General features: G+C 48.0%; 1 protein-coding gene across 3 annotated transcripts in view; it reads left to right on the top strand.

The window, feature by feature from the left end:
• The window catches only part of PRKDC (protein kinase, DNA-activated, catalytic subunit), a 189,722-nt gene that overhangs the window by 110,342 nt on the left and 56,673 nt on the right, over positions 1-22,707 (top strand). For all 3 annotated transcript variants that reach the window (XR_003999119.1, XM_030553055.1, XM_030553054.1), the window contains exons 58-62: positions 274-463; positions 1,067-1,282; positions 2,655-2,767; positions 4,944-5,075; positions 6,203-6,382. Coding sequence is in view for 2 of the 3 variants with exons in the window: in XM_030553055.1 (XP_030408915.1) it covers positions 274-463; positions 1,067-1,282; positions 2,655-2,767; positions 4,944-5,075; positions 6,203-6,382 (831 nt within the window). In the remaining variant the exon portion in view is untranslated. The remainder of the gene's footprint in view (positions 1-273; positions 464-1,066; positions 1,283-2,654; positions 2,768-4,943; positions 5,076-6,202; positions 6,383-22,707) is intronic.

The following is a 22,707-nucleotide window of genomic DNA, read 5'->3' as shown; positions in this document are numbered from 1 at the left end:
CTATAGCTTGGAAAGATAACTGAATAAATAAAGAATAAAGTTGGGGGTTCAAGTGTTATCATAGCAGAATTGATACTAAATGACTGCTTCGTATTTGAACCAGGATCATGCAATGTTACTGAAATATGAACAGTTGTCACATGGTTCTATATGTTAAGGAGACCAGTCAGTACTGAATTTAAAGCAATACATTACATACTAGCCATTTCATCTCAATGGTGGAAAAAAGTTTCAATTCCCTGTGCTCTTATTAAGACCTTTTTGCATGCTTAGGACTTCACTATTGATTCTAACTGGCGTTACCGAAGTACTGTTCTCACACCTATGTTTGTGGAGACTCAAGCTACCCAAAGTGCCAAGAGGAATCGGTCACAAGAAGGATCCCTTTCAACTCAGGGGTCACTAGGTGGTCAAGTGAGGGCTACCCAACAGCAGTACGAATTTACACCTACACAGAATGTCAGTAAGTACAGATCAGCATGTTCTGAAGCTCTTCTGTTCCCCAAAGGAACAATTCTTCTTTCCTTATTTCTCTTGTGTATGCTTTTTTATTTTTTTTTTAAAGCAAAGGTATAAGTAAATGTAATATTTAGTGTATCATTTTTATGAAAACATCTAAACACTCTGACCAGCTGTAAATTGAAGTATGGTACTAATTTGTTCCAATTCCAAACTAGTAAGCCCTGCACACTTAGTTTCCTTTGGTCTTATTTTTTTAAGCCTCATGTCCATTTAAAAAGATTGGCCTCCCAGCTGAACATTTTACTTCCTATTGATCTACTTTGCTGCAAAAATGCAGCATTCTTTAGATAATAATTGGACTCTTCTTATGAGCAACATGCCTCAAGTGACACTTGATCAGGATTCATCTGTGAATTTGGTCCACTGGTTGGATCATTAGCTTGCCTGGGCTGGGTACTGATGGGGACCAAGATGTGAATGCTGATTTTCCCCCCATAATTGGATTATAAATATGGGAGCTGTGCCCTTTTTGGAAGGAAATTTTGTGCATGTTTTGACTTCAATGAAGTCACATACTGATATTTCATTTTTCTGCTTTTTACAGATGGGAGAAGCTCTTTTAACTGGCTAACAGGAAGCAGCATTGACACATTGGCAGAGTATATAGTCCCTTCATCCTCTGAATCATTGTCCTCATCCATGCTGTTTGTTAGCAAGCGGAGTGAGAAATCACAGAGGGCAACCTTACAACCATTGGGACCCAATTTTGGGAAGAAAAGGTTGGGTTTGCCAGGAGATGAGGTGGACAGCAAAGCTAAAGGTATCAATACCTTATTGATGCAATGCCAATGTAATATGTATATATTTTTTTTGTTAAAGAAGAACTGACTCTGTGTGCTAGTGATGTGGGTGGAAGGACATCTTCTTTGGGATGTTGTAATGAAGGGACAATCTGGAAATTCTGCTTCCTGTCATATTTGATGTAAGGAGCATGTCAGATGTGAGTCCTTCAGTTTGAGTGGGCTACTGTACCCTACTTAATGTCTTTCATTCATTGTCCCCAGATAAATATATCAGATGTGGCTGTTCTTAATATAAGTGGTGGTTGAGTAGTGGAATTATTTAGGTGTCTACAAAATGGAATGTTGTTGGCTAAAATGATAGGGTGGGTAACAAAACCTCCATTGTCTAACACCAGCATTCCTTATTTATGTTCCTTGTTCTCTCCAAGATGACCAGAAAGCAAATGTCAGGGAAATCTATATTTCCTTGTATCTTTAGATTTGTCTGATTGTCTCCATAAATAAACCTAGCAAGTAGTAAGCATTAAAACAGTTATTTCTTTTTCAAATAATTTGAGTAGTGCCTCAGACATTTTTCAAATGGATTCCAATTTGGCAGCAGAATTAACCACTGTTCTTCTAAATCAGTCTCTGAAAATGAGCTTTCATTTATGCACTCCACGTCTGAAAAACACTAGAATCGTTCTGGAACTGCTTAGAGGTTTTTTGTATAGTTAAAAATAAAGTGTGAGGCAGACAGCTCTGGAGTCTGACCCCTTCAACTTGGACAATGTACCTCACACTGCCAGGTCAAGGTACTTCAACCTTGTTCTGAAAGGAATATACTCAGAGTAAAAAGAGGTAGTCCAGTTTCCAGGCCAGTCAGTCCACAGTCTTCCTGTTGAGACTGCTAGCCAGGGTGTCTGTCGCGATGATGTAAGTTGTTTATGGGCACCTGTTTACCAAGAGTTGGACTGAGATCACAGACTTATTTCATACAGGGCCCCACTGAACAGCCATTGGAATGACTCTTGTCCATTACTGTCCTGCATTGGATTTGAACCAGTGAGGCTTGAGATGGAAAACTGTCTAATCTATTATCAAATCGCTTGATCTGTCCAACTCTGTTGTTTACAGAAGCTGAAAACATGCTGAATGCTTTTCAGAACTTGGATAAAATACAATACATGGACTGAGGAGCTTATGATCTATTTATCACATAAACAATAATGACAATAGTACAATTCACTCACAAATTTTTACATACTTACAGGTCAGACATAGAATATATATGAGGAAGTGCTGATGAAAATTGGAATAAGTTAAGGTTGTCTTCAAAGGGGATAGCTATAAGGCTTGATATTCCAAAACAAGAGTGTAAATTGTTGGTGCTTACTCATTATTTATTAGGTATAGACGAACGGGCAGAAATTCTAAGGTTGCGCAGGCGTTTCTTAAAGGACCAAGAGAAACTCAGCTTGATTTATGCAAGGAAAGGTGTTGCTGAGCAGAAACGAGAAAAGGTTTGTTTGCTTCTTAATAATTAGTGGTTAAAATCTTTAAGGACTGGTAGGATGTGTTAGCTGTTTTTGAGAAGTCTGATATTTTACCTATAGAAGCATCATGTCATTAGAAAATTATGGTGTTGGGTGCCATTGGAAGAACCTAGATAGGTACTGTTACAGAGATAGTATCTGTGATTATGTATTGCAAGTTTTATAATACATTATTTGTGCGTGTAAAGCTGTGTGTGACTTAAACTTCTCCAGCAGGGAAAGCGCTGGGGGTATTTATTCCATTCTCCCGTATTGCGTGTGGGTTTTGGACTATGTGATTTTGTACACCACTTGTATCACTACTCCTGGGAGTGATGCTGCATGTTAAAAATGGAAGGGCTATTCTTAACTTTAAAGTCCTCAGCTGTTGTGGTATACTGTGAAACTCTAATATTACTTAAATGTTTCTTGTATGCATAGGGCATAGTTTTCCAATGTAGATGTCTTATTTAAATGCGCAACTTTAATGTGCCCTGGTAATCAGGGTAATGACCACCTGCAAGTCCCAATATCTTCAGTGAGAGTTGAAGGTACTCATCAACTCTGAAAATCACCCCCCCCTTTTTTCGATGCCTAAATATGGATTTAAATTGACAATTTTTAGATAAGTATGTTGGAAAACTGGCCAGTTTCTGTACTCTGCTCAAGATCTGCAGGTACATGCAAACCTGATGATATGTTCAGTGAGCCCTGTTCTATAATGCATCTCTGATAGAGTTCACCCTCACATACAGAATATGAAATGGCTGTTGGAATAATCTGAAATGTCACATAGCTAGTATGTGTTTTTGTACAGCACCTAGCACAAAGGGGTCCTGATCCATGATGGGCTCCTAGGCACTATGATGATAGGAATAATAATATTTTAGCCTGTGTAAAGTGTGATACTGGATTTCCTTCAGGGTTTATAGATTGCAGATTATGATGTGTCAGGTCTTGAAAAAATTTTCTAAAATCATTTGTAGTAGCTGTTTGTTTAACCCATTCATGTTAGATGTGTCAAACTCACCTATCTCACATTTTTGAGGAGACTACTAGGTTTAATGAGGGTATGTTACTAAAAATTGCAAGCACTGTTGCCTGGAAACTGATGCAGCTGGACAAAGCCTCATGTCAATATTGTCATGTCTGATGGGGCAGCAGGAGTGAATAGATAGCAGCCAAAAAAATTTCTAGTCCTTTGAGAGCTTCACCAAAGCTCTAGTTCCCCCCATGACATCTGTCTTCTAATCTTTTGAGAGAGGATCCATTTAGGAGGAAGATGAGGGATAGAGCTGTAGAGGTGAGAAATAGGAAGCCCAAAAGAGCAGGAAGAGGAAGGATTTGGGCAGAATAAAAGAAATTGCAGTCTCCTCCCCAGGGTAGTGTGCACACTCTTCCAAGGTGCAGAAATGCAATTCCAGGTGGTCCAAATAGCAGTAGCAATATATATGTAACTTTTTTGCAGAGGATAGGGAGGAAGCAAACCCCAAGATCCTTTTACTGTTAATCCTCCCTCCTTCCCCTTTGCCAAAGCCCATCAGTATTTTCACTTGCATAAAAGGAAAAAGGCAGAGCAATCTGGAGAGAAAAGTAAATGCTTGTGTACATGAGAGAGTTGCACCTGTTTAGTTTAAGATGTAATATAAAACTGATTAGTTAAACTGGTGCAAAAGGTTGTTTGGACAGTCCTATTTCATTTCAAAGCAGGTTTATTTCTGCTTAGCTTAAATTAATTAGGAATAAGTTTAAGCCAAAATGAAACAAGCCATTCTTAAAACAGAATTAATCTACAGGTTTACACTGGTTTTGGTAAATCGGTTAAAAAATTGACTTAAGGTAAACTAATGCCACTTCTCTATATAAGGCCTCAGATGCAATGGTACTAAGGAAGGGTGAAAGTAGCTTTTGGAAGTGGCTTTGTTTTTTGTTTTATTTTTACAGACCAAGATCATTTTGGTGTTTTGATTTTTAACTCCTTATTATGATATCTGTAACTGTTTTTATCCATTAACACTTAGAGTTTTTAAAGGAATTTTTAAACTTGATCACATTTACTACATCTCCTCCATTAAACCAGAAACAGATGTCACTGAGTAGGTATTACATGATCTTTTGTTTCTACATGTAATCAAGGCTGCTTTTTTGCTGGCAATTGTTGCAGGAGATAAAATCTGAGCTGAAGATGAAGCATGATGCTCAGGTCACACTGTACAGGAGTTACCGACAAGGAGACCTTCCTGATATCCAGATTGAATACAGCAGCTTAATCACTCCTCTGCAGGGTGTGGCACAGGTCTGTCTTTTGTTCACAAGTCACTAGCCAAGTGTTCCAAAACTGTTCTCAGCCAGACAAATTGAGTATGTGACAGCCAAGCTTTTTTCAAAATGATTAGTGATTTGGGGTACCTCAGTTGTGGGGTAACCAACTTTAAACACCTTAAAGGAGCCAGGTTTTCAGCTGGCGGGTTCAATACTTTCTGAAAATCAGGCATCTTTAAAGTGTCTTAATTTGCGGAACCAAAAATGAAGAAAAAGAGGTAGCTGGCCTTTTACTCTATAAATAGCAGCAGCTGTGGACTGGACTCCTCATCACTTTTGATAGGCCCTTACAGCATCTTTGGCCACCCTAGCCCTCTCCCTCCTTATCGCAGTATCATAGTGAGGAATAAGCGTACATAAGTCAGGCTTCATGAACAGTTTGCCTAAACTCCAGTCCCACTGAAGATCAGGGTGGGTTTAGACTCTGCTACGCTTGCGAATATCTACCCCCATTTAATAAATGTATGTGAATCTGGGCTGATATGTTCATTTCTATCTCTTTGCTCCATCCTCACACATCGATGGCTTCCTATTCTGTCTTTGAGTCAGCTGATCCCTTGTCCTGTCTCTCATGTCTTTGGGAGGGTGTTGGCTGTCTGTGCCCAAGCAGCAAGGCTTTTAGGGCACATTGGGAAGGACACCTGGAAGGGGAGTTACTACCTCTCCTAGTCCTTTCAAGTGGCCTGGCTGGGTGGGCGGGATGTGAAGAATAGGATACATTCTGAGCCCTCAGTCCCTCCTATAGACACTTGTATGCACACTCACTGAACAGGTTTCAGAGAAAACACCTTATTTCATATAGTAAAAATACAGGGTCACACTTCACAAATGTTTTGAGTGAGACATTTAAAAGATGCTGTATAAGGTAGATCTTCCTCAAAATATCTAATATGGCGGCTGTAAGTAGGTGAAGAAAACTAGTGATCCCCTCCCACTGGCCCCTCAGATCCTTTCAAAGGACTTGACACTTCAAATTTGGTCTACTTTGTCTGGAATACACCATACTTGGCATACAGTGAAGTCCTTCTTTCTAGCACTCTGAGCTGAAATCAGTTACATTGCCTTAGTCACTTGTACTATGGCCTTACTGGTAATTTACAGAGAGATCCACCGTTGGCCAAGCAGCTCTTCAGCAGTTTGTTTACTGGAATTTTGAAAGAAATGAACAAATTTAAGAATCCTTCTGAGAAAAACTGCATCACCCAGGAGCTGCTGCAAAACTTCAACCGCTTCCTGAGCACAACAGTGTCTTACTTCCCACCATTCGTAGCCTGCATCCAGGTAAAACTTCCTGTGTGGCATGTTGTCTTTGTTTACCCTAACACTGATGAACTATGGTGTCTCAACTAATTCCGGTAAGTGCATTTTAATCCTATTAGAGGATTAAGCCAAAGAAGGAGGTGGAATGTAAATGGGGGCAAACAGTGAATGAAGATGCTAAAATAACTGTTCTGTAAAAGTGAGAATGATGTGACATAGCAAATCCTTCCTACAGTTTTGTGTTTCATGTGTGTTAAACAATAGATACGAAATATGTGACTTAGGCCAGAATGCCTTAAGGCAGCATTTCCCGAAATGTTGAAAGCTAAGTCCCCATTCAGGAAGATGAAACCAGTTGCTCTGTAGCACCACCACATGTTAACTAAAGACCTACCCATTTTAATGTAAACGTCTTCTTCACCCTGCCTGGCTAGTTTCTCACATGTACGCCAGAGGGGATATACTGGGAAGTGCTGGTATAGATCTTCATAATGCTGTTCTTCCTTTCCTTTCTTACCTAATTTGATGAACTGTTGAGAATAATAGTGATGACATTTAAAGTATCATCACTTGGCAATTTGAAGTAGCACCTATTGAGGTAAATAGGGTAACTCTCACCTCAGAGCTACTTTTCAGGCTATCTGCAAATTCAGGCATGCATTGCGATATCTGGTACATTGAGGTCACATTTTTTTCTGCAACCACAACAGAGAAATATTTGTTTTTAAATAAAAGTTCAGAGAATAATTGAGAAGTCTGGGCATCCCAGCTAATTTTTAATATTCACTCAGGGGCACGCACTTCACATTTTTGGAAATGCTGCATTAAATACTTAGAGGTGTAAGTCTCACAAACACTGATAGCATATGTTTTTTTCCAGCAACTCTTATTCATTGCTTGGCAATGTCTTCAGTTTATTCCCTTACAATAATTACCAATGTACTTTCACTAGTGATGCAGACAACTTTCTGCTGCAGGGAAAGTTTTTCCCATTGAGACTGATCCTCGAGCCTTTCTCCTCTGCTTCCTCTTTGATATGTTTCCATATCACCAACACACAATTTTTAATAGCATGTCTACTCCAGTTTTACCTTATTTTTCAAAGATTCTAGTAAAATTTATGGTTATCCAAGTAATCACAGTAATAATTAAACACTTCTCATATACTAACCTCACTATAGTTAACATCTCTTCTCATTTGAGTTAATTTTGATCAATCTATTCGTAACTTATAAAACTCTGAAGTCATTACACAATAACATTCCTTTAGAATGGCAACTAGTTTAGCTTCAACTTTCTAGCACAGAAATTTGAAAAACCTAATCTGTGGCAGCAGGTGTCATACTTATTACAGTGAAATGCTGCTGTTCTGCAAATCATATCTAGAGTCAAGCCAGTTTTCTCACTTTCTCGCACTTAATATTTGCACATATGAAAAATTACAGCTTCCTGTTTACGTTCCTCCCTGCAGCTGCATATAAAGTTGAATGCTTTGGGAATTATTCTGTGCTTTCCAGGCCAGCATCTGACTATGGCTTTCTATTCATCATGTATTCCCTCTTGGCTCTCTCTTTTTTTTTTTTTTTTTGCTGGTTCCCAAGCTCAGTATTTTATTGTTACTTGCATTGAACTGTGCTCTCTGCCTGTTAGCCTCTATCAATATCATTGTTGTATTTTGGCTGCTTACGGTATGAAATTACAGAAAATTATGGAAAAATAAAAGTAAGATGAAAACACACAACTAAATGGTGAAATTCTGCTTCTGCTGTTACTTTTTCACCTTTTAAACTTAATAAAAAGCACAGGAATGGAGCCCAGAGAAGTCACCTGGTATTTTCATCAGCGGCTGCATAAATGGGGGGTTGGAAGTGAAAACAATTTAAAATTATTCGTGAGAATAATTAATTTTTTTTAGATGTCTGGTTTGAAATAGTTACGTTTCCTTACACCAACAGGTTCTAAGCCTTGCCTTGGCTTCATCTCCTATCCCAAGACCCCTTCCTGACAAAAATTGGGTAGGAAACGTGATCTTGTTCTTCAGGAATGTGGGTGCTCCACTTTAGGTGTCTTGATGCCCTGTGCTTGTAATGAGCGATTTGTGGTAGCAGTGCCCGGTTGTGCCATGCAGGCGCCATAGCCATCTTGTGCCGCTCCGAGCAATTACAGAGCAGTCTGCAGCCAACCGTCCCCCAGTTCCTTCTCTACCACGTTTGGCTTGAGTAGTTGGAGCGATCAGCAGCTCCCTCTCCTACTTCAGGAAAAAAATTATAGTAGATAATTCACAGGGTAGTATTAGCTTCCCTTTCCCTTTGCCCTACTCTAATTTTTTTAATTTCATAAAAAAAAAATTTTTTCCCCTTCTACCTCTCCTGTCTCTCCAACAAGTGTACAGCTTTAGCCTCAAACAGGGTTTATCCCTGTTTTTTCTCTAAGAGACCAACTCAGGCATGCCAGGATCACCTGGTTTTAGATGCTGCCTAACTTGTACTCTCTCCATACTGGTCTCTGACGGCCACACTTAGTGTGTCCACTGCCTTGGCGAGACACACATTACTCAAAAGCGTTCACATTGCAGAAAACTGACAGCCAGGACAAGAAAAGCCAGGGATCTCCAACTGAAGCTCCTCATGATGGAGAAATCCCTCAGGCCAGCCTCTGACCACACGTCCAGGTCGCATCCTGGTCATCAGGCGCCAGTGGCAGCCTCTGATAGGGGCTCTGCTTCAACAGCGGCTGTCAAAGAGCCTGCTCCTAGAAAGGCTACAGAAAAGCACTCACATTGAGAGTCGACCAAAAGAAAGCAATTTCCTGCTGAAGGACCTGCCCAAGGACCGATGGCATGGAGAGTTCCTTGATGAGCTAAAGACCCTATGCAGGCATGCTCTAATGGAGGTTCACGTACTAAAGTGAAACTTCCCACTCAGCACCCACAGACTCAAAGAAGATCTTGGCACCTAGCTGCCATGACTAGCATCGTTTGAGGCCTGAAGAAGTACCCGGTCACTACAGCGAGGAGATGTCCGAGTCTCTCCTTGGTCATGTGGCTGCCTGCGCATATGTAGTCTGGCATACCAGGCTGAGGCTCAGGCCTCTGCAGACATGGCTCTCTTCGACATACCGCCTGGGACGCGGCAGCCTGAACCTAGTGGTCATGGTGCCACAGTAGGTGCTAAAGTCACTCCAGGGGTGGCTCGATGCTCAAATAGTCTGCGAAGGAGTCCACTTCAATAGCTCTCAACTCTCCTTGTCTCTAATTACAGATGCATTAGCTCTCACCTGGGGAGCACATTTCAGAGAACTCCAAACGCAGGGCCTCTCATCACAGGACAAGCCCCCTCTCCATATAAGTATCAAGGAGCTGAGAGCTGTGTGTATCGCGTGCCAGACCTTTCAGACTCAACTGCAAGGCCAATATGTGGCAGTCATGATGGACAACACCACTGCAATGTTTTACATCAACAAACAGGGTGGAACCCGTTCCTCGCCCCTCTGTCAGGAGGCTCTCAGACTCTGGCAATATACAAAAACCTGTAGAAGAATACTTCAACCTCCCTGGCCACATTATAGCAGACCTTAAGGTGGCCATCCAGCAGCAAAAAAACTTCAGGACTGGACTTCAAAGAGAAACTGCTGAGCTTCAGTTCATCTGCAAATTTGACACCATCAGCTCAGGATTGAACAAAGACTGTGAATGGCTTGCCAACTACAGAACCAGTTTCTCCTCCCTTGGTTTTCACACCTCAGCCGCTAGAACAGGGCCTCATCCTCCCTGATTGAACTAACCTCATTATCTCTAGCTTGCTTGCATATATATACCTGCCCCAGGAAATTTCCACTACATGCATCTGACGAAGTGGGTATTCACCCACGAAAGCTCATGCTCCAAAACGTCTGTTAGTCTATAAGGTGCCACAGGATTCTTTGCTGCTCTCTCAGATTCTGGGAATTCTTTATAGCCCACTCCATTCACCTGGAAGCATCATATCTGCCAAGAGTCCAAAACGTACTGGTGGACCACCTCGGCAGGTCCTTCCTCAACCATGAGTGGTCCATCCGGCTAGATGTCATTCACTCCATCTTCCAGAGGTGGGGGTTTCCCCAGGTCGACTTGTTTGCCACCCGGAGCAACAGGAAGTGCCCAGTGTTTTGCTCTTTCCAGAAAAGCAGCCTGGGCTCAATCATGGACACGTTCCTGCTACCCTGGGGAGGCCATGTGCTTTACGCTTCCCTGCTACTTCTCTCATGCACAAGGTCCTACTTAGGGTTTTCAGGGAGGGGGTGGAGGTAATTTATGGTGGTGCCAGTGTGGCCTCAGCAACACTGCTATACCACGCTTCTGGATCTGTCAGTGGACACGCCAATCATGTTGCTGCTCCTCCCTGACCTGATCACTGAGATCCACAGTTGTCTTCACCATCCAAACCTCCAGCCCCTCCACCTCATGGCCTGGAAGCTTCATGGCTGAACCTCATGGAACTGCTGTGCTCACAGCTGGGGAGCTCGGCAGCAGAAAGCTCTCCACGAGGGCCACATATCTGGTGAAGTGCTGCTGGTGTGGCCAGTGTCATACTCTCCTACTTCAGGCTACGGTACCTCTTATTCTGGAGTACCTCCTGCACCTGAAACAGCAAGACCTGGCAGGTCATCCATAAAGGTACACCTAGCAGCTATCTCAGCTTTCCACCCTGGAATCTGGGGACTCTGCATTTTCGCCAACCCTATGGTTGTCCGGTTTTTCAAGAGCCTGGACTGGCTACATCCCCAGATTAGACAGCCTGCTCTTGCATGGAACCTTAATTTGGTCCTCTCCAAATGAATGGTACTCCCATTCGAGTCAGTGGTGAATTGATCCCTCCTCTACCTGTTGTGGAAGGTAGCCTTCCTAGTGGCTATTACATCAGCAAGAGGAGTCTCTGAATTGAAGGCCCTTACCTCTGACCCACCGTATACAGTTTTCCACAAAGACAAGGTGCAGCTAAGACCTCATCCAGCTTTTCTATCTAAAGTGGTGTTTCATTTCCATACCAGCAAAGACATATTCCTGCATGTTTTTTATCCAAAACTGCATACCAATAGCCGTGAGCATAGGCTGCACTCCTTGGATGTTCTGCGAGTGTTGGCCTTCTGTATCGAACACACCAAGCCATTCAGGAAATTGAACCAGCTGTTTGTTGTGGTAACGGACTGGATGAAAGGACTACTGGTCTCATCTCAAAGAACATCTTCCTGGATCACGTCCTGTAGCCAAGACACCAGCTCCAGCTCTTACAGCACACTCCACAGGGACACAAGCCTCATTGGCAGAATTCCTGGCCCAGGTCCTAATCCAAAAAGTTTTCAGGGCAGCAGCTTGGTCCTCAGTGCATACGTTCACCTCTCATTATGCCATCATCCAGCATGCCAGAGATGATGCAGTCTTCAGCAGAGCGGTGCTCCAGTCTGAGATTCTTATATCTCGACTCCACTGCCACAGTAAAGCTTGGAAGTCATCTAATTGGAACTGATTATGAGCAATCACTTGAAAAAACTGGTACTCATCTTCTTGTAACCGTCATTCTTCTAAATGTGTTGCTCATATCCATTCCAAATTCATCCACCTTCCCCTCTGTTGGAGTATTCAGCAAGAAGAAACTGAGGAGGCGCCGAGTCGTCAGGGGTCATATATTGAACGCCGTGAAGGCACCACTCCAGGGGGCTCCACTGCCGACCCGACGGGTGCTGCTAGGGGAAAAACTTGCCAACGATTGTGCACACGCCACATGCCCGCCTAATTAGAATCTGTATTAGCAACACATCTCAAAGAACAGCAGTTACAAGAAGGTGAGTAACAGTTTTTTACTGAACAGTCAAAGACTAAGCACAAGATATATATCCATAAGTGGAAACGATTCTGCACCTGGTGCCAAGAAAAACAGATCATACCACAGTCGTCTTCTCTACCCAGGATCCTCAGCTAATTATTCGGACTTAAAAAATCAGGACTATCCACAAGCTCCATCAGAAAAAGCTTGGCTGCTATTACCTCCTTCCACAAGGTGGGCGGGGTCACTGTTTGCTCACCCAACGATTAAATGCTTCCTTAAAGGCATTGAAAACACTTATCCCACACTAAGAAACCCTACACTCATTTGGGACTTCAACCTTGTTCTACGCAGATTCACAGGAAAACTGTTTGTACCCCTTGTCACTTGTTCTTTGTTGCCCTTATCTATGAAGGTGGCCTTCCTCATTGCCATCACGTCCTAGTGGAACACCCACGTTATACAGTATTCTTTAAAGATAAAGTAATCCTGCAACCACATCCAAAGTTCATACACAAGCTTGCCTCCCCTTTTTGTTTAAATCAATCAATTTACTTACCTGTATTTTTTCCAAAGCCACATGTGGATGGAAGGGAGGCCTCACTCCACTGGATGCTCACAGAACATTAACTTTCTACACTGAAAGAACAAAAACATTTAGAAAATCACCTAGACTATTCGTTTCCATAACAGAACGCTCGATGGTTCAAACCATTTCAAAACAGAGACTATCCAAATTGATATCTGGATGTATCCATTTGTGCTACCAAAACAACCTACAAACCTACACTGGAGATGGCGCACACAGCATCAGAGCGCTGGTGGCATCTCTGGCCCATCACTGACATTTTCAAAGCAGCTACCTGGGCATCAGCCCATACTTTCACTAAACACTATGCTTTAGTACAACAGTCAGCATCAGATGCTCACTTTGGACTTGTGGTGTTATCCGCTGTCAATAGACCAACTCCAAAGCCCCTCCCCTCCACAGAGGGGTGCTGCTCAACAGTCACCTAAAGTGGAGCACCCTCAGAGGCATTCATCAAAGGAGGAGGGAGGGTTAATTACCTTGTGCAGTAACTGAAGATCTTCTAGATGGGTGTCCCTGCGCATGCTCCACTACCCTCCCTCCTCCCCTCTACTTCGGAGTTTTAGGCCGATTCTCTGAGGCAGAGAAAGAACAGAGGGACAGTTGGCTGTGCACTGCTATGTAAACACTCGATGTGGTGCGAGATGACTACAGTGCATGCCTAACCAGGCACTGCTACCACAAATCTCTGATTGATTACAAGCACAGAGCATCAAGACACCTAAAGTGGAGCACCCACAGGGACAGCCATCTCGAAGAACCTCAGATATGCACATGAAGTAATGACCTATTTCTGTTGCTCAGCTTCTCTCCTCATTGGCTAATGCCCCTCACCAGTGGAGTTTGGAGGTGGAATATTGTTGCTGGAGACTCCAGGACTAAGCTCCAGGTTTTTTGCCTCTGGCAGTGGAACAATTTGGTGATTCAGATTCTCCTGACCATTTTGTTTTTAAAAGTGCGTGTGTGTGTGTGTGTGCAACGTATCTTCCTCCTCCCCGGATCAGGTAATAGCTGCATGTTCATGTCTGCCACCTGGATCTGCCTCTGTAGGCATAGCACCTCCCTGCTAGACTCCTCTGCCCTCAGTCAGGCATGGCAGAGCTATCCTGAAAACACCCAGCTTAAATCTAAGTGATGTTCCCTATGTGAGACATCATGTATGGGCTCTAGAGAGGATGAATTATGCCTTGCCTGTGACCAGCCAGCTGACCCTTGCACTGCTAGGGCACGGAGTTCAGAATGTGACCAGCATGTCAGATCCCCATCCTGCCCCAAGGAGCCATGACTCCAGTGCAGAAAAGCCTGATCATGACTTTGTGAGGTCTTGGAGAGTGAGCCTAATGAGGTGGAGGGGGAAGTTCTCTGGACAGCTCATGGGGTAGGTCCCACAATAAACAGGCAGTGAAGGGGAAAATACCTGGAGAAGATCCAGAGTCCCCACACAGAGATACTCCCTGCTTCACAGGCTGGCTCTACACTAAAGCCTTAGTAGCACTTGAGGTAGTCGATGACCCAAATGGAGGCACATGAGTATTCCACTCCCCACAAAGGTGCACCTTCATGGGATTACAGAAGGGCAAGTCCCTTCTCGTGTTCAAAATTATCCTGTTTTACTGAGTAAAGCACTGAGTGGTTCTAGGTTGCTCCTACAATACTTACTTGGGTGCCAGCCTTCAGGTTCCCAGGAACTTCTAGCAAGTTACTTCCACAATTGAGGTATGAGTACCAGTTGCCCTCCTCTGTTGTGGTGTTCCCATGCTAGAATAAATAGTGTTCTATCTCTCCGCTGTATACAGCCAGGGGAAGAAATACCACACATGCATCACAAAACAAAACAAAAATAAACCTCTGCAGCACCTATCAAGAAAAACAGACTCAATCATAAGTTAACAGCTGCTGGAAAGGATTCATAGACACCAGTTTTTTATAATCAAGGGGAACTTTGAATCGTAATGCAGAGTTCCTACCCAGAGATCAAGATATGGCTTTGGCTGTAATTTTGTCATATGGTAAAGATTTTCAGAAATCCAAAACTTCATGGCATCAGTCATTTCCGAAGGGGTCATGAGTAACCAGCTATTTCCAATGGCTAGGGTTGCTGATGTTATGCATCACCTTCATCCCTTGTGTGGGATTCTCAAAATACTCCTGCTGATATTCCTTTTGAGAACATAGAGCCATGCACTTGATGCAATGCAAAGTTAGGTATAATTCTCAGATCAAATCCAAATGACCCTTTGGGGACGGGTAAGTGCAAACATCATGCAGAAAGCCAACCTAGCTTTCACTGTAAACTCTTGCATTCTCACTATGGAAGCAAGCATACTTGGAAGACAAATATACAGAATCTCATAGTATGCAACATTTCAGTTCATTTTGACATCTCTATAGGGCATGTCTTTATTTAAAAAATAAAAAAAAGCAAAACCTGCAAATATTGACCCTACGGGAGTCATCCAGTTGTCCATGCAGTCTAGTATTCTTTTTATGATAGTTGCCAGTACTGACTGCATCAGTGTAAGGTGCAAGAAACCATTTTGTGGGAAATTGTGGTACTAGCAGAGAACGTATCCTGCTAACTGCTGTTAGAGGTTGGTTTATGGTTGAGGCATGAGTGTTTATATCCCTTCCATAACTAGGGAGTAACCAGAGTCAAAGCTTCTCTTTGGTAATGGAAATAATGTCCTGGGTAGAGTAGAATCTGCTGCCTTTCAAGACAGTTCACATAAAGGATACCGAAAAGAAGAAAAACTTCTTGTGGTCCTCCTGCTAGTCCTCCACTGGCCCAGAAGGCATGTTGGACTTGCTAGATAACCAAAGACCACACCTTGTACATGGAGAAAACATCAGATCCCTTGAAACGGGGACTCCTACAGGAACACCTACAGTTAACAGCCTGGGTGTTGGAAGAGAAGTTTCGTTCTCAGCATGGATTCTCCATTGAATTCTGTCTGGAAAACAAACTGTAACAATCGGAATATTTCATTCTTCTTCAAGCGATTGCTCATATCCATTCCAGTTAGGTGTGCGCGCCGTGCGTGCACGTTCATCGGAAGACTTTTTACCCTAGCAACTCCAGTGGGCCAGCAGGTTGCCCCATAAAGTGGCGCCGCCATGGCGCTCGATATATACCCCTGCTGGCCCACCCGCTCCTCAGTTCCTTCTTACCACCGTGTCGGTCGTTGGAACTGTGGAGCGCGGCATAGCTGTCCTCCACGTCTCTAGCTCTCCTTCGTTTCACTGTTCTCATAGTTGTAGATAGTTGTAAATTGTAGTTAGTTATTGTTAATTGTAGTATAGCTGTATATACTTATCAGCGGGTTTGGGCTGTAGCCCTTCCCTGCGCCCGGCACCGGGCCCATGCCTAGTTCTCCGGGGTTCAAACAGTGCTCGACCTGCAAAAAGCCGATGCCGACCAGCGATCCCCACGACGCCTGTCTGAAGTGCCTGAGGGAATCGCACATTTCAGATAAGTGCTGCATCTGTAAGGCTTTTAAGCCTCGGACAAAAAAGGAGAGGGACCAGAGGGTAAGGACTCTCCTGATGGAAGTGGCACTTAACCCTGTGGCCCTGACGCAGAGCGCCGGCTCCGCACCGGCACCGGACCGCGCCGGCACCAGAAAGACGCCCCGGCACCGACCTTCCCCGGCACTGGGACCCGACGCAAGGCCCTCGACGTCTGTGACTCCATCCTCGCAGACTCGAGCGGAGCACCCAGCACCTACCTCTGCCGTGGCACCACCAGCAGGGATTCTGTCGACTCCGGGCCCCGGAGGTCCGTCAAGTCCGGTCCCTCCTAGCTCCCCTATAAGATCTGGGGTTGAGCTGTTGGTCCCTTCGACGCCAGAGACATTCACTTCGGCGTGGGACCTAATTGCTCTCACGGAGCCTACCCAGCCTCAACCCCCCTTACCCCCGGCTCGGGTTATATCTAGAGGCAAGCCTGCGATAATGCGAGCGCCGTCTCTGGACTTGCCCAGCCGTCACCGATCCCCTTTGAGGTCCCGGCACCGTGGACGTTCTCGCTCCAGGTGCCGCTCGCAGTCCCAGCACCGCTCCCTTCGGCGGTACTGGTCGCACTCGTGGCGCCGGTCATCTTCCAGACGGTCTCACTACTCCCGGCACCGGTCTGGATCGAGTCGCCGCTACCGGCACCGAGACTCCAGGAGCCGTTCCTGTCAGCGGTCAGCACCCTGGTCGACCTCCTGGCACCGAGCTGGTGGCAGGTCCTGGTCCCGGTCGAGCTTCCGGCACTGCGCCGGTGGCAGGTCCCGGTCGAGCTCCCGGCACCGCGCTGGTGGCAAGTCCCAGTCCCGATCCCGGCACTGGTATGATTCCCGGTACCGGTCCCCAGCACCGAGAAGATCGTCGACGTCGAGACTGAGGGAGCCCTATCAGCCACTTTCGGCCCCACCATGGCCTTCAGCTGTCTGTCTCATCGCAGGCAGACAGCATGTACACCCTGGATGCGGACAGACCCGGGGCCCTCTTCCATGACCCTCCTCTGCAGGATGAGGGACCGCAGCAGTGAAGTTTCTGGACAGCCTGGGTGTACCATCAAGCCCAGGGCCCTCAACACATTCCACCTCAACCAGAGGCATCTGAGCGCAGGGTTCTGGAGGCCTTATTGTCTCGCCCTCTCTGGCGGGGGAAGACCAATCTAACCAGCAGGACACTGAGCTCCCTCCAGAATCAGAGGCGCTGGTACAGACGGAGCCCCCCGTGGACCCGCTCCTACCGAGGGTCTCCTCGTCGTCCTCCCCCGATGAGGCAGTGGCGGGAACGTCATCCTCCAGTCCCCCACCACTCTACCTCAGGGCGCACCAGGACTTCCTCAGGCGTGTAGCGCAAAACTTGAACTTGCAGGCTGAGGAGGTTTTGGAAATCGAAGATCCTGTGGTGAGCATTCTCTCAGCGGATGCTCCCACCAGAGTCGCCCTTCCCTTTATCAGGACTATTCAAGCCATTGCTAATACTATCTGGCAATCACCGGCCTCCATCCCTCCTGCTGCACGCGGGGTGGAGCGCAAGTATATGGCACCCTCCAAAGGATATGAGTACCTGCATGTCCACCCAACCCCGTGCACCCTCGTCGTGCAGTCTGTGAACGAGAGGGAGCACCACGGGCAGCAGGCCCCAGCACCGAAGTCCAAGGAGGCGAGGTGCATGGACCTGCTAGGCCGGAAGGTCTACTCAGCGGGCGCCCTCCAACTCAGGGTCTCTAACCAACAGGCCCTCCTTAGCCGCTATGCCTATAACTCCTGGGTAGCAGCGGATAAGTTCAAGGAGTTGTTGCCTCAGGATGCGTGTCAAGAATTCGCGGCAATTCTTGATGAAGGCAAGAAGGTCGCAAGAACTTCATTGCAGGCATCCTTGGACGCGGCAGACTCGGCCGCCAGAACTCTGGCGTCAGGGGTTACAGTGCCCCGCATCTCCTGGCTACAGGTTTCTGGCCTTCCTCCAGAGCTGCAACACACCATCCAGGACCTCCCGTTTGAAGGTCAGGGCCTGTTTTCAGAGGAGACTGGCTCCAGGCTGAAAAGCCTGAAAGACAATAGGGTCATCATGCGCTCTCTAGGGATGCACACGCCCGGGACGCAGCGCACACCCTTCCGGCCGCAACAGCAACAGCAGCGCCGGCCCTATCCCCAGTACCGCCAGCGGCAAGACTTTAGTAGACGCCGAAGCAGGAATGGCCGGCGCAGACAATCGGGCAACCAAGTGGGGCAGAATCAGGGCTCCTCTAAAGCCCCACCTGGCCCAAAACCTTCGTTTTGAAGGTGCACCCAAGGACGCTGTACCAGTTTCCCCCACGGATCCGTCCCCCCCCGTTTTCCAACCGCCTTTCGTTCTTCCTCCCGGCGTGGACCCAAATAACTTCCGACCGTTGGGTCTTACGCACTGTGCAAATGGGATACCGTCTGCAATTTATTTCACACCCTCCCTCTCGCCCCCCAGCCTCGTCTCTCTTCAGGGACCCCTCTCACGAGCAATTCCTCCTTCAGGAGGTGCGGATGCTCCTCGACAAAGGAGCTATAGAGGCAGTTCCGGAGAACGAGAAGGGCAAGGGTTTTATTCACGCTACTTTCTGATCCCCAAGGCCAAGGGAGGCCTCAGACCCATCCTTGACCTGCGGGAACTCAACAAACATATGGTGAAGTTGAAGTTCCGCATGGTATCCCTGGGAACCATTATCCCATCTCTGGATCCTGGAGACTGGTATGTCGCCCTCGACATGCAGGATGCTTATTTTCATATAGCCATTTTTCCGCAACACAGACGCTTCCTTCAGTTCGTGGTCGACCGCCACCATTATCAATTTGCGGTCCTCCCGTTTGGCCTCTCCATGGCCCCGAGGGTATTCACGAAATGCATGGCTGTCATCGTCGCATATCTTCGACGCAGTCGCATACACGTATTCCCCTACTTGACGACTGGCTGATTCGAGGCACGTCAGAGTCGCATGTCCGCAACCATGTCCGCAAGATCAGCAGACTCTTTGGAGCTTTGGGCCTCATTATCAATGTGGACAAGTCCACTCTGCTCCCCACGCAGAGGATAGAGTTCATCAGGGCCATTCTGAACTCCACCTTGGCCAGGGCCATTCTGCCGCTGTCCAGGTTCCAGATGCTGTTGGCCATCATTCGGCGTCTACAGATGGCTCCCTTGACCTCTATAAGGATGTGCCTAACCCTCTTAGGTCACATGGCGGCCTGCACCTTTGTTACGGGTTATGCGCGGCTTCGCATGAGGCCCCTCCAGTCCTGGCTTATCACTCAATACCATCGGGCCAGGCATCTGCTGGTCACGGTTATCACCATCCCCCAGGAGGTACTGGATTCCCTCCGGTGGTGGCTAGACTAGTCCATAGTGTGTGCGGGGCTCCTGTTTCATCCGCCCCAACCCTCGGTATCCCTAACAACGGATGCCTCAGACCTGAGCTGGGGGCCCACCTCGGAACCCTGAGGATGCAGGACCAGTGGTCTCCTCAGGAAGTGGCCCTCCACTTCAACATACGGGAGTTGAGAGCGGTCCGCCTTGCTTGCCAAGCGTTCTCCCATCAGCTTCAATGTCGCTGTGTCTCGGTATTCACCGACAAGACGACGACCATGTACTATATTAACAAGCAGGGCGGCACGAGATCCTCTCCCCTATGTCAGGAGGCAATGCGGCTCTGGGACTTTTGTATAGCCCACTCCACCTCATGGCTTCCTTTCTCCCTGGAGTACGGAACATGCTGGCAGACCATCTGAGCAGATCCTTCCTTTCGCACGAATGGTCCCTTCGCCCGGACGTTGCCCTCTCACTCTTCCAGAGGTGGGGTTGTCCCCGGCTGGACCTCTTTGCGTCCAGAGGGAACAGGAAATGCCAGATGTTCTGCTCCTTTCAAGGGCGGGAACCAGGGTCGGTAGCGGTTGCCTTTCTTATCCCGTGGACGACGCACCTGCTCTATGCGTTCCCTCCGTTCCCGCTTATCCACAAGGTCCTTCTGAAGGTGCGCAGGGACAGGGCACGCTTGATTTTGATAGCTCCAGCGTGGCCCAGACAACATTGGTATCCGATGTTGCTGGACCTGTCTCTGGCCGACCCAGTCCCCCTGCCCCTTTACCTGGACCTGGACCTGATCACCCAGGACCACGGCAGGCTCCGTCACCCGGACCTCCAGTCTCTACACCTCACGGCGTGGCTCCTGAGTGGCTGACCAGGTCGGAACTACGGTGCTCTACCCTTGTACGTCAAGTACTGCTGGGCAGCAGGAAACCTTCCACTAGAGCGACGTACTCGGCCAAGTGGAAACGTTTCTCCTGTTGGTGCACGGAGAGGGGTTCCCTCCCTATGGAGGTTTCTATCGCCAGTATTCTCGATTACATCTGGTCCCTCAAGCAGCAGGGCCTGGCGATATCGTCCCTTCAGGTTCACCTGGCGGCTATGTCCACCTTTCATCCGGGGGAAGATGACCGTTCGGTTTTCTCTCACCCTATGGTGACTAGATTCCTGAAAAGACTAGAACGTCTCTACCCCCAGGTTCGACCCCCTGCCCCTACCTGGGATCTCAATTTGGTTCTGACACGGCTCATGGGCCCTCCATTTGAGCCTTTAGCGACTTGCTTCCTGCTCTCTCTCTCCTGGAAGACTGCTTTCCTGGTGGCCATCACCTCAGCCAGACTGGTGTCAGAACTTCGGGCCCTCACAGTAGATCCCCCATATACGGTCTTCCATAAAGACAAGGTGCAGCTGAGGCCACACCCTGCCTTTCTCCCCAAGGTGCTCTCAGCCTTTCACATCAACCAGGAGATCTTTCTCCCCGCCTTCTTCACAAAGCCCCATTCGTCCCGCAGGGAGCAACAATTCCACTCGCTTGATGTCCGCCGGGCAACCAAACCGTTCCGCAAATCCCCCCAGCTCTTCGTGGCAGTAGCGGACCGAATCAAAGGACTACCCATTTCTTCTTCGAGTGATTGCTCACATCCATTCCAGGTAGGTGTGCGCGCCGCGCGTGCACGTTCGTCGGAAACTTTTTTACCCTAGCAACTCCAGTGGGCCGGCAGGTCGCCCCCTAGAGTGGCGCCGCCATGGCGCTCTATATATACCCCTGCCGGCCCGCCCGCTCCTCAGTTCCTTCTTACCGCCGTGTCGGTCGTTGGAACTGTGGAGCGCGGCTTAGCTGTCCTCCACGTCCCTAGCTCTCCTAGTATCTCTATCGCTTGTCTATCGTTTATCTCTAGTTCCATATAGTTGTTAATTAGTTTAAGTAGATAGTTTAGTTAAATAGTTGTTAAGTAGTTCTTTGCCGGGGGCTTAGCCCTTCCCGGCACCCGGCGCCAGGCTCATGCCTGTTTCGCCGGGCTTCAAGCAGTGTGCGGCCTGCAAGAAGCCCATGCCTACCAGCGATCCCCACGAAGCGTGCCTGAAGTGCCTCGGGGAATCGCACAGATCTGACAAGTGCCGCATCTGTAAGGCTTTTAAGCCGAGGACAAAAAAGGAGAGGGATCAGAGGCTCCGAACTCTCCTAATGGAGGCGGCACTTGACCCGTCGGCTTCGCAGGCCGTGGTATCGGCACCGGCACCGGATCGCTCCGGCACAGAGAAGACTCCCCGGCACCGACCTTCTCCGGCACCGGAATCAGAGCCAAGGCCGTCGAAGTCTGATACTCCGGCCAGGCAGACCCGGCTTGAGCGCCCGGCCTCGACATCGGCCGCGGCGCCGCCGGCACCGTCAGCACCGTTGACTCCGGGCCCGGCGGGTCCGTTGAGTCCGGTGCCGCCGAGCTCCCCCATGAGATCTGGGGTTGAGATAGTGGTCCCATCCACACCGGAGACCTTCGCCTCGGCTCGGGACCTTATTGCCCTGACTGAGCCCACTCGGCTGCCACCCCCGGTACCTCCGGTGCGGGTTGTGTCCAGAGGCAAGCCCATGCTGTCGGCGCCGCCCAGAGACAGTCGTTCGCCATCCAGGTCCCGACGTCTTGGGCGCTCCAGATCCCGACGCCGCTCGCAGTCCCGGCATCGCTCCCCTCAGCGGTACCGGTCGCACTCGCGGCAACGGTCGGCATCGAGACGGTCGCGGTCAGGCTCCAGTCGGCGACACCGGCACCGCGACTCCAGGAGCAGGTCCCGACGCTACTCGCCGCACCGGTCGACCTCCCGGCACCGAGCTGGTGGCAGGTCCCGGTCTCGGTCGACCTCCCGGCGCCGAGCTGGTGGTAGGTCCCGGTCGACCTCCCGGCACCGAGCTGGTGGCAGGTCCCGGTCGACCTCCCGGCACCGAGCTGGTGGCAGGTCCCGGTACCGAAGCGGCACCCGGTACCGATCAGGATCCCGGCACCGTGATAGATCCCGGTCCCGATCCCGGTCCCGGCACCGATATGACTCCCGGCACTGGTCCCCGGCACCGAGACCATCCTCCGTGCCGGCACGCGCAGACCCTTACCATCCGGGGTCGGCCCCGCCGTGGC

This window comes from Gopherus evgoodei, chromosome 2 (assembly GCF_007399415.2).
Source record: "Gopherus evgoodei ecotype Sinaloan lineage chromosome 2, rGopEvg1_v1.p, whole genome shotgun sequence".
In the NCBI taxonomy this organism is placed as follows: domain Eukaryota; kingdom Metazoa; phylum Chordata; order Testudines; family Testudinidae; genus Gopherus; species Gopherus evgoodei.
The sequence above is the reverse complement of the archived record's forward strand: the minus strand, read 5'-3'. Positions and strand labels throughout refer to the sequence as shown.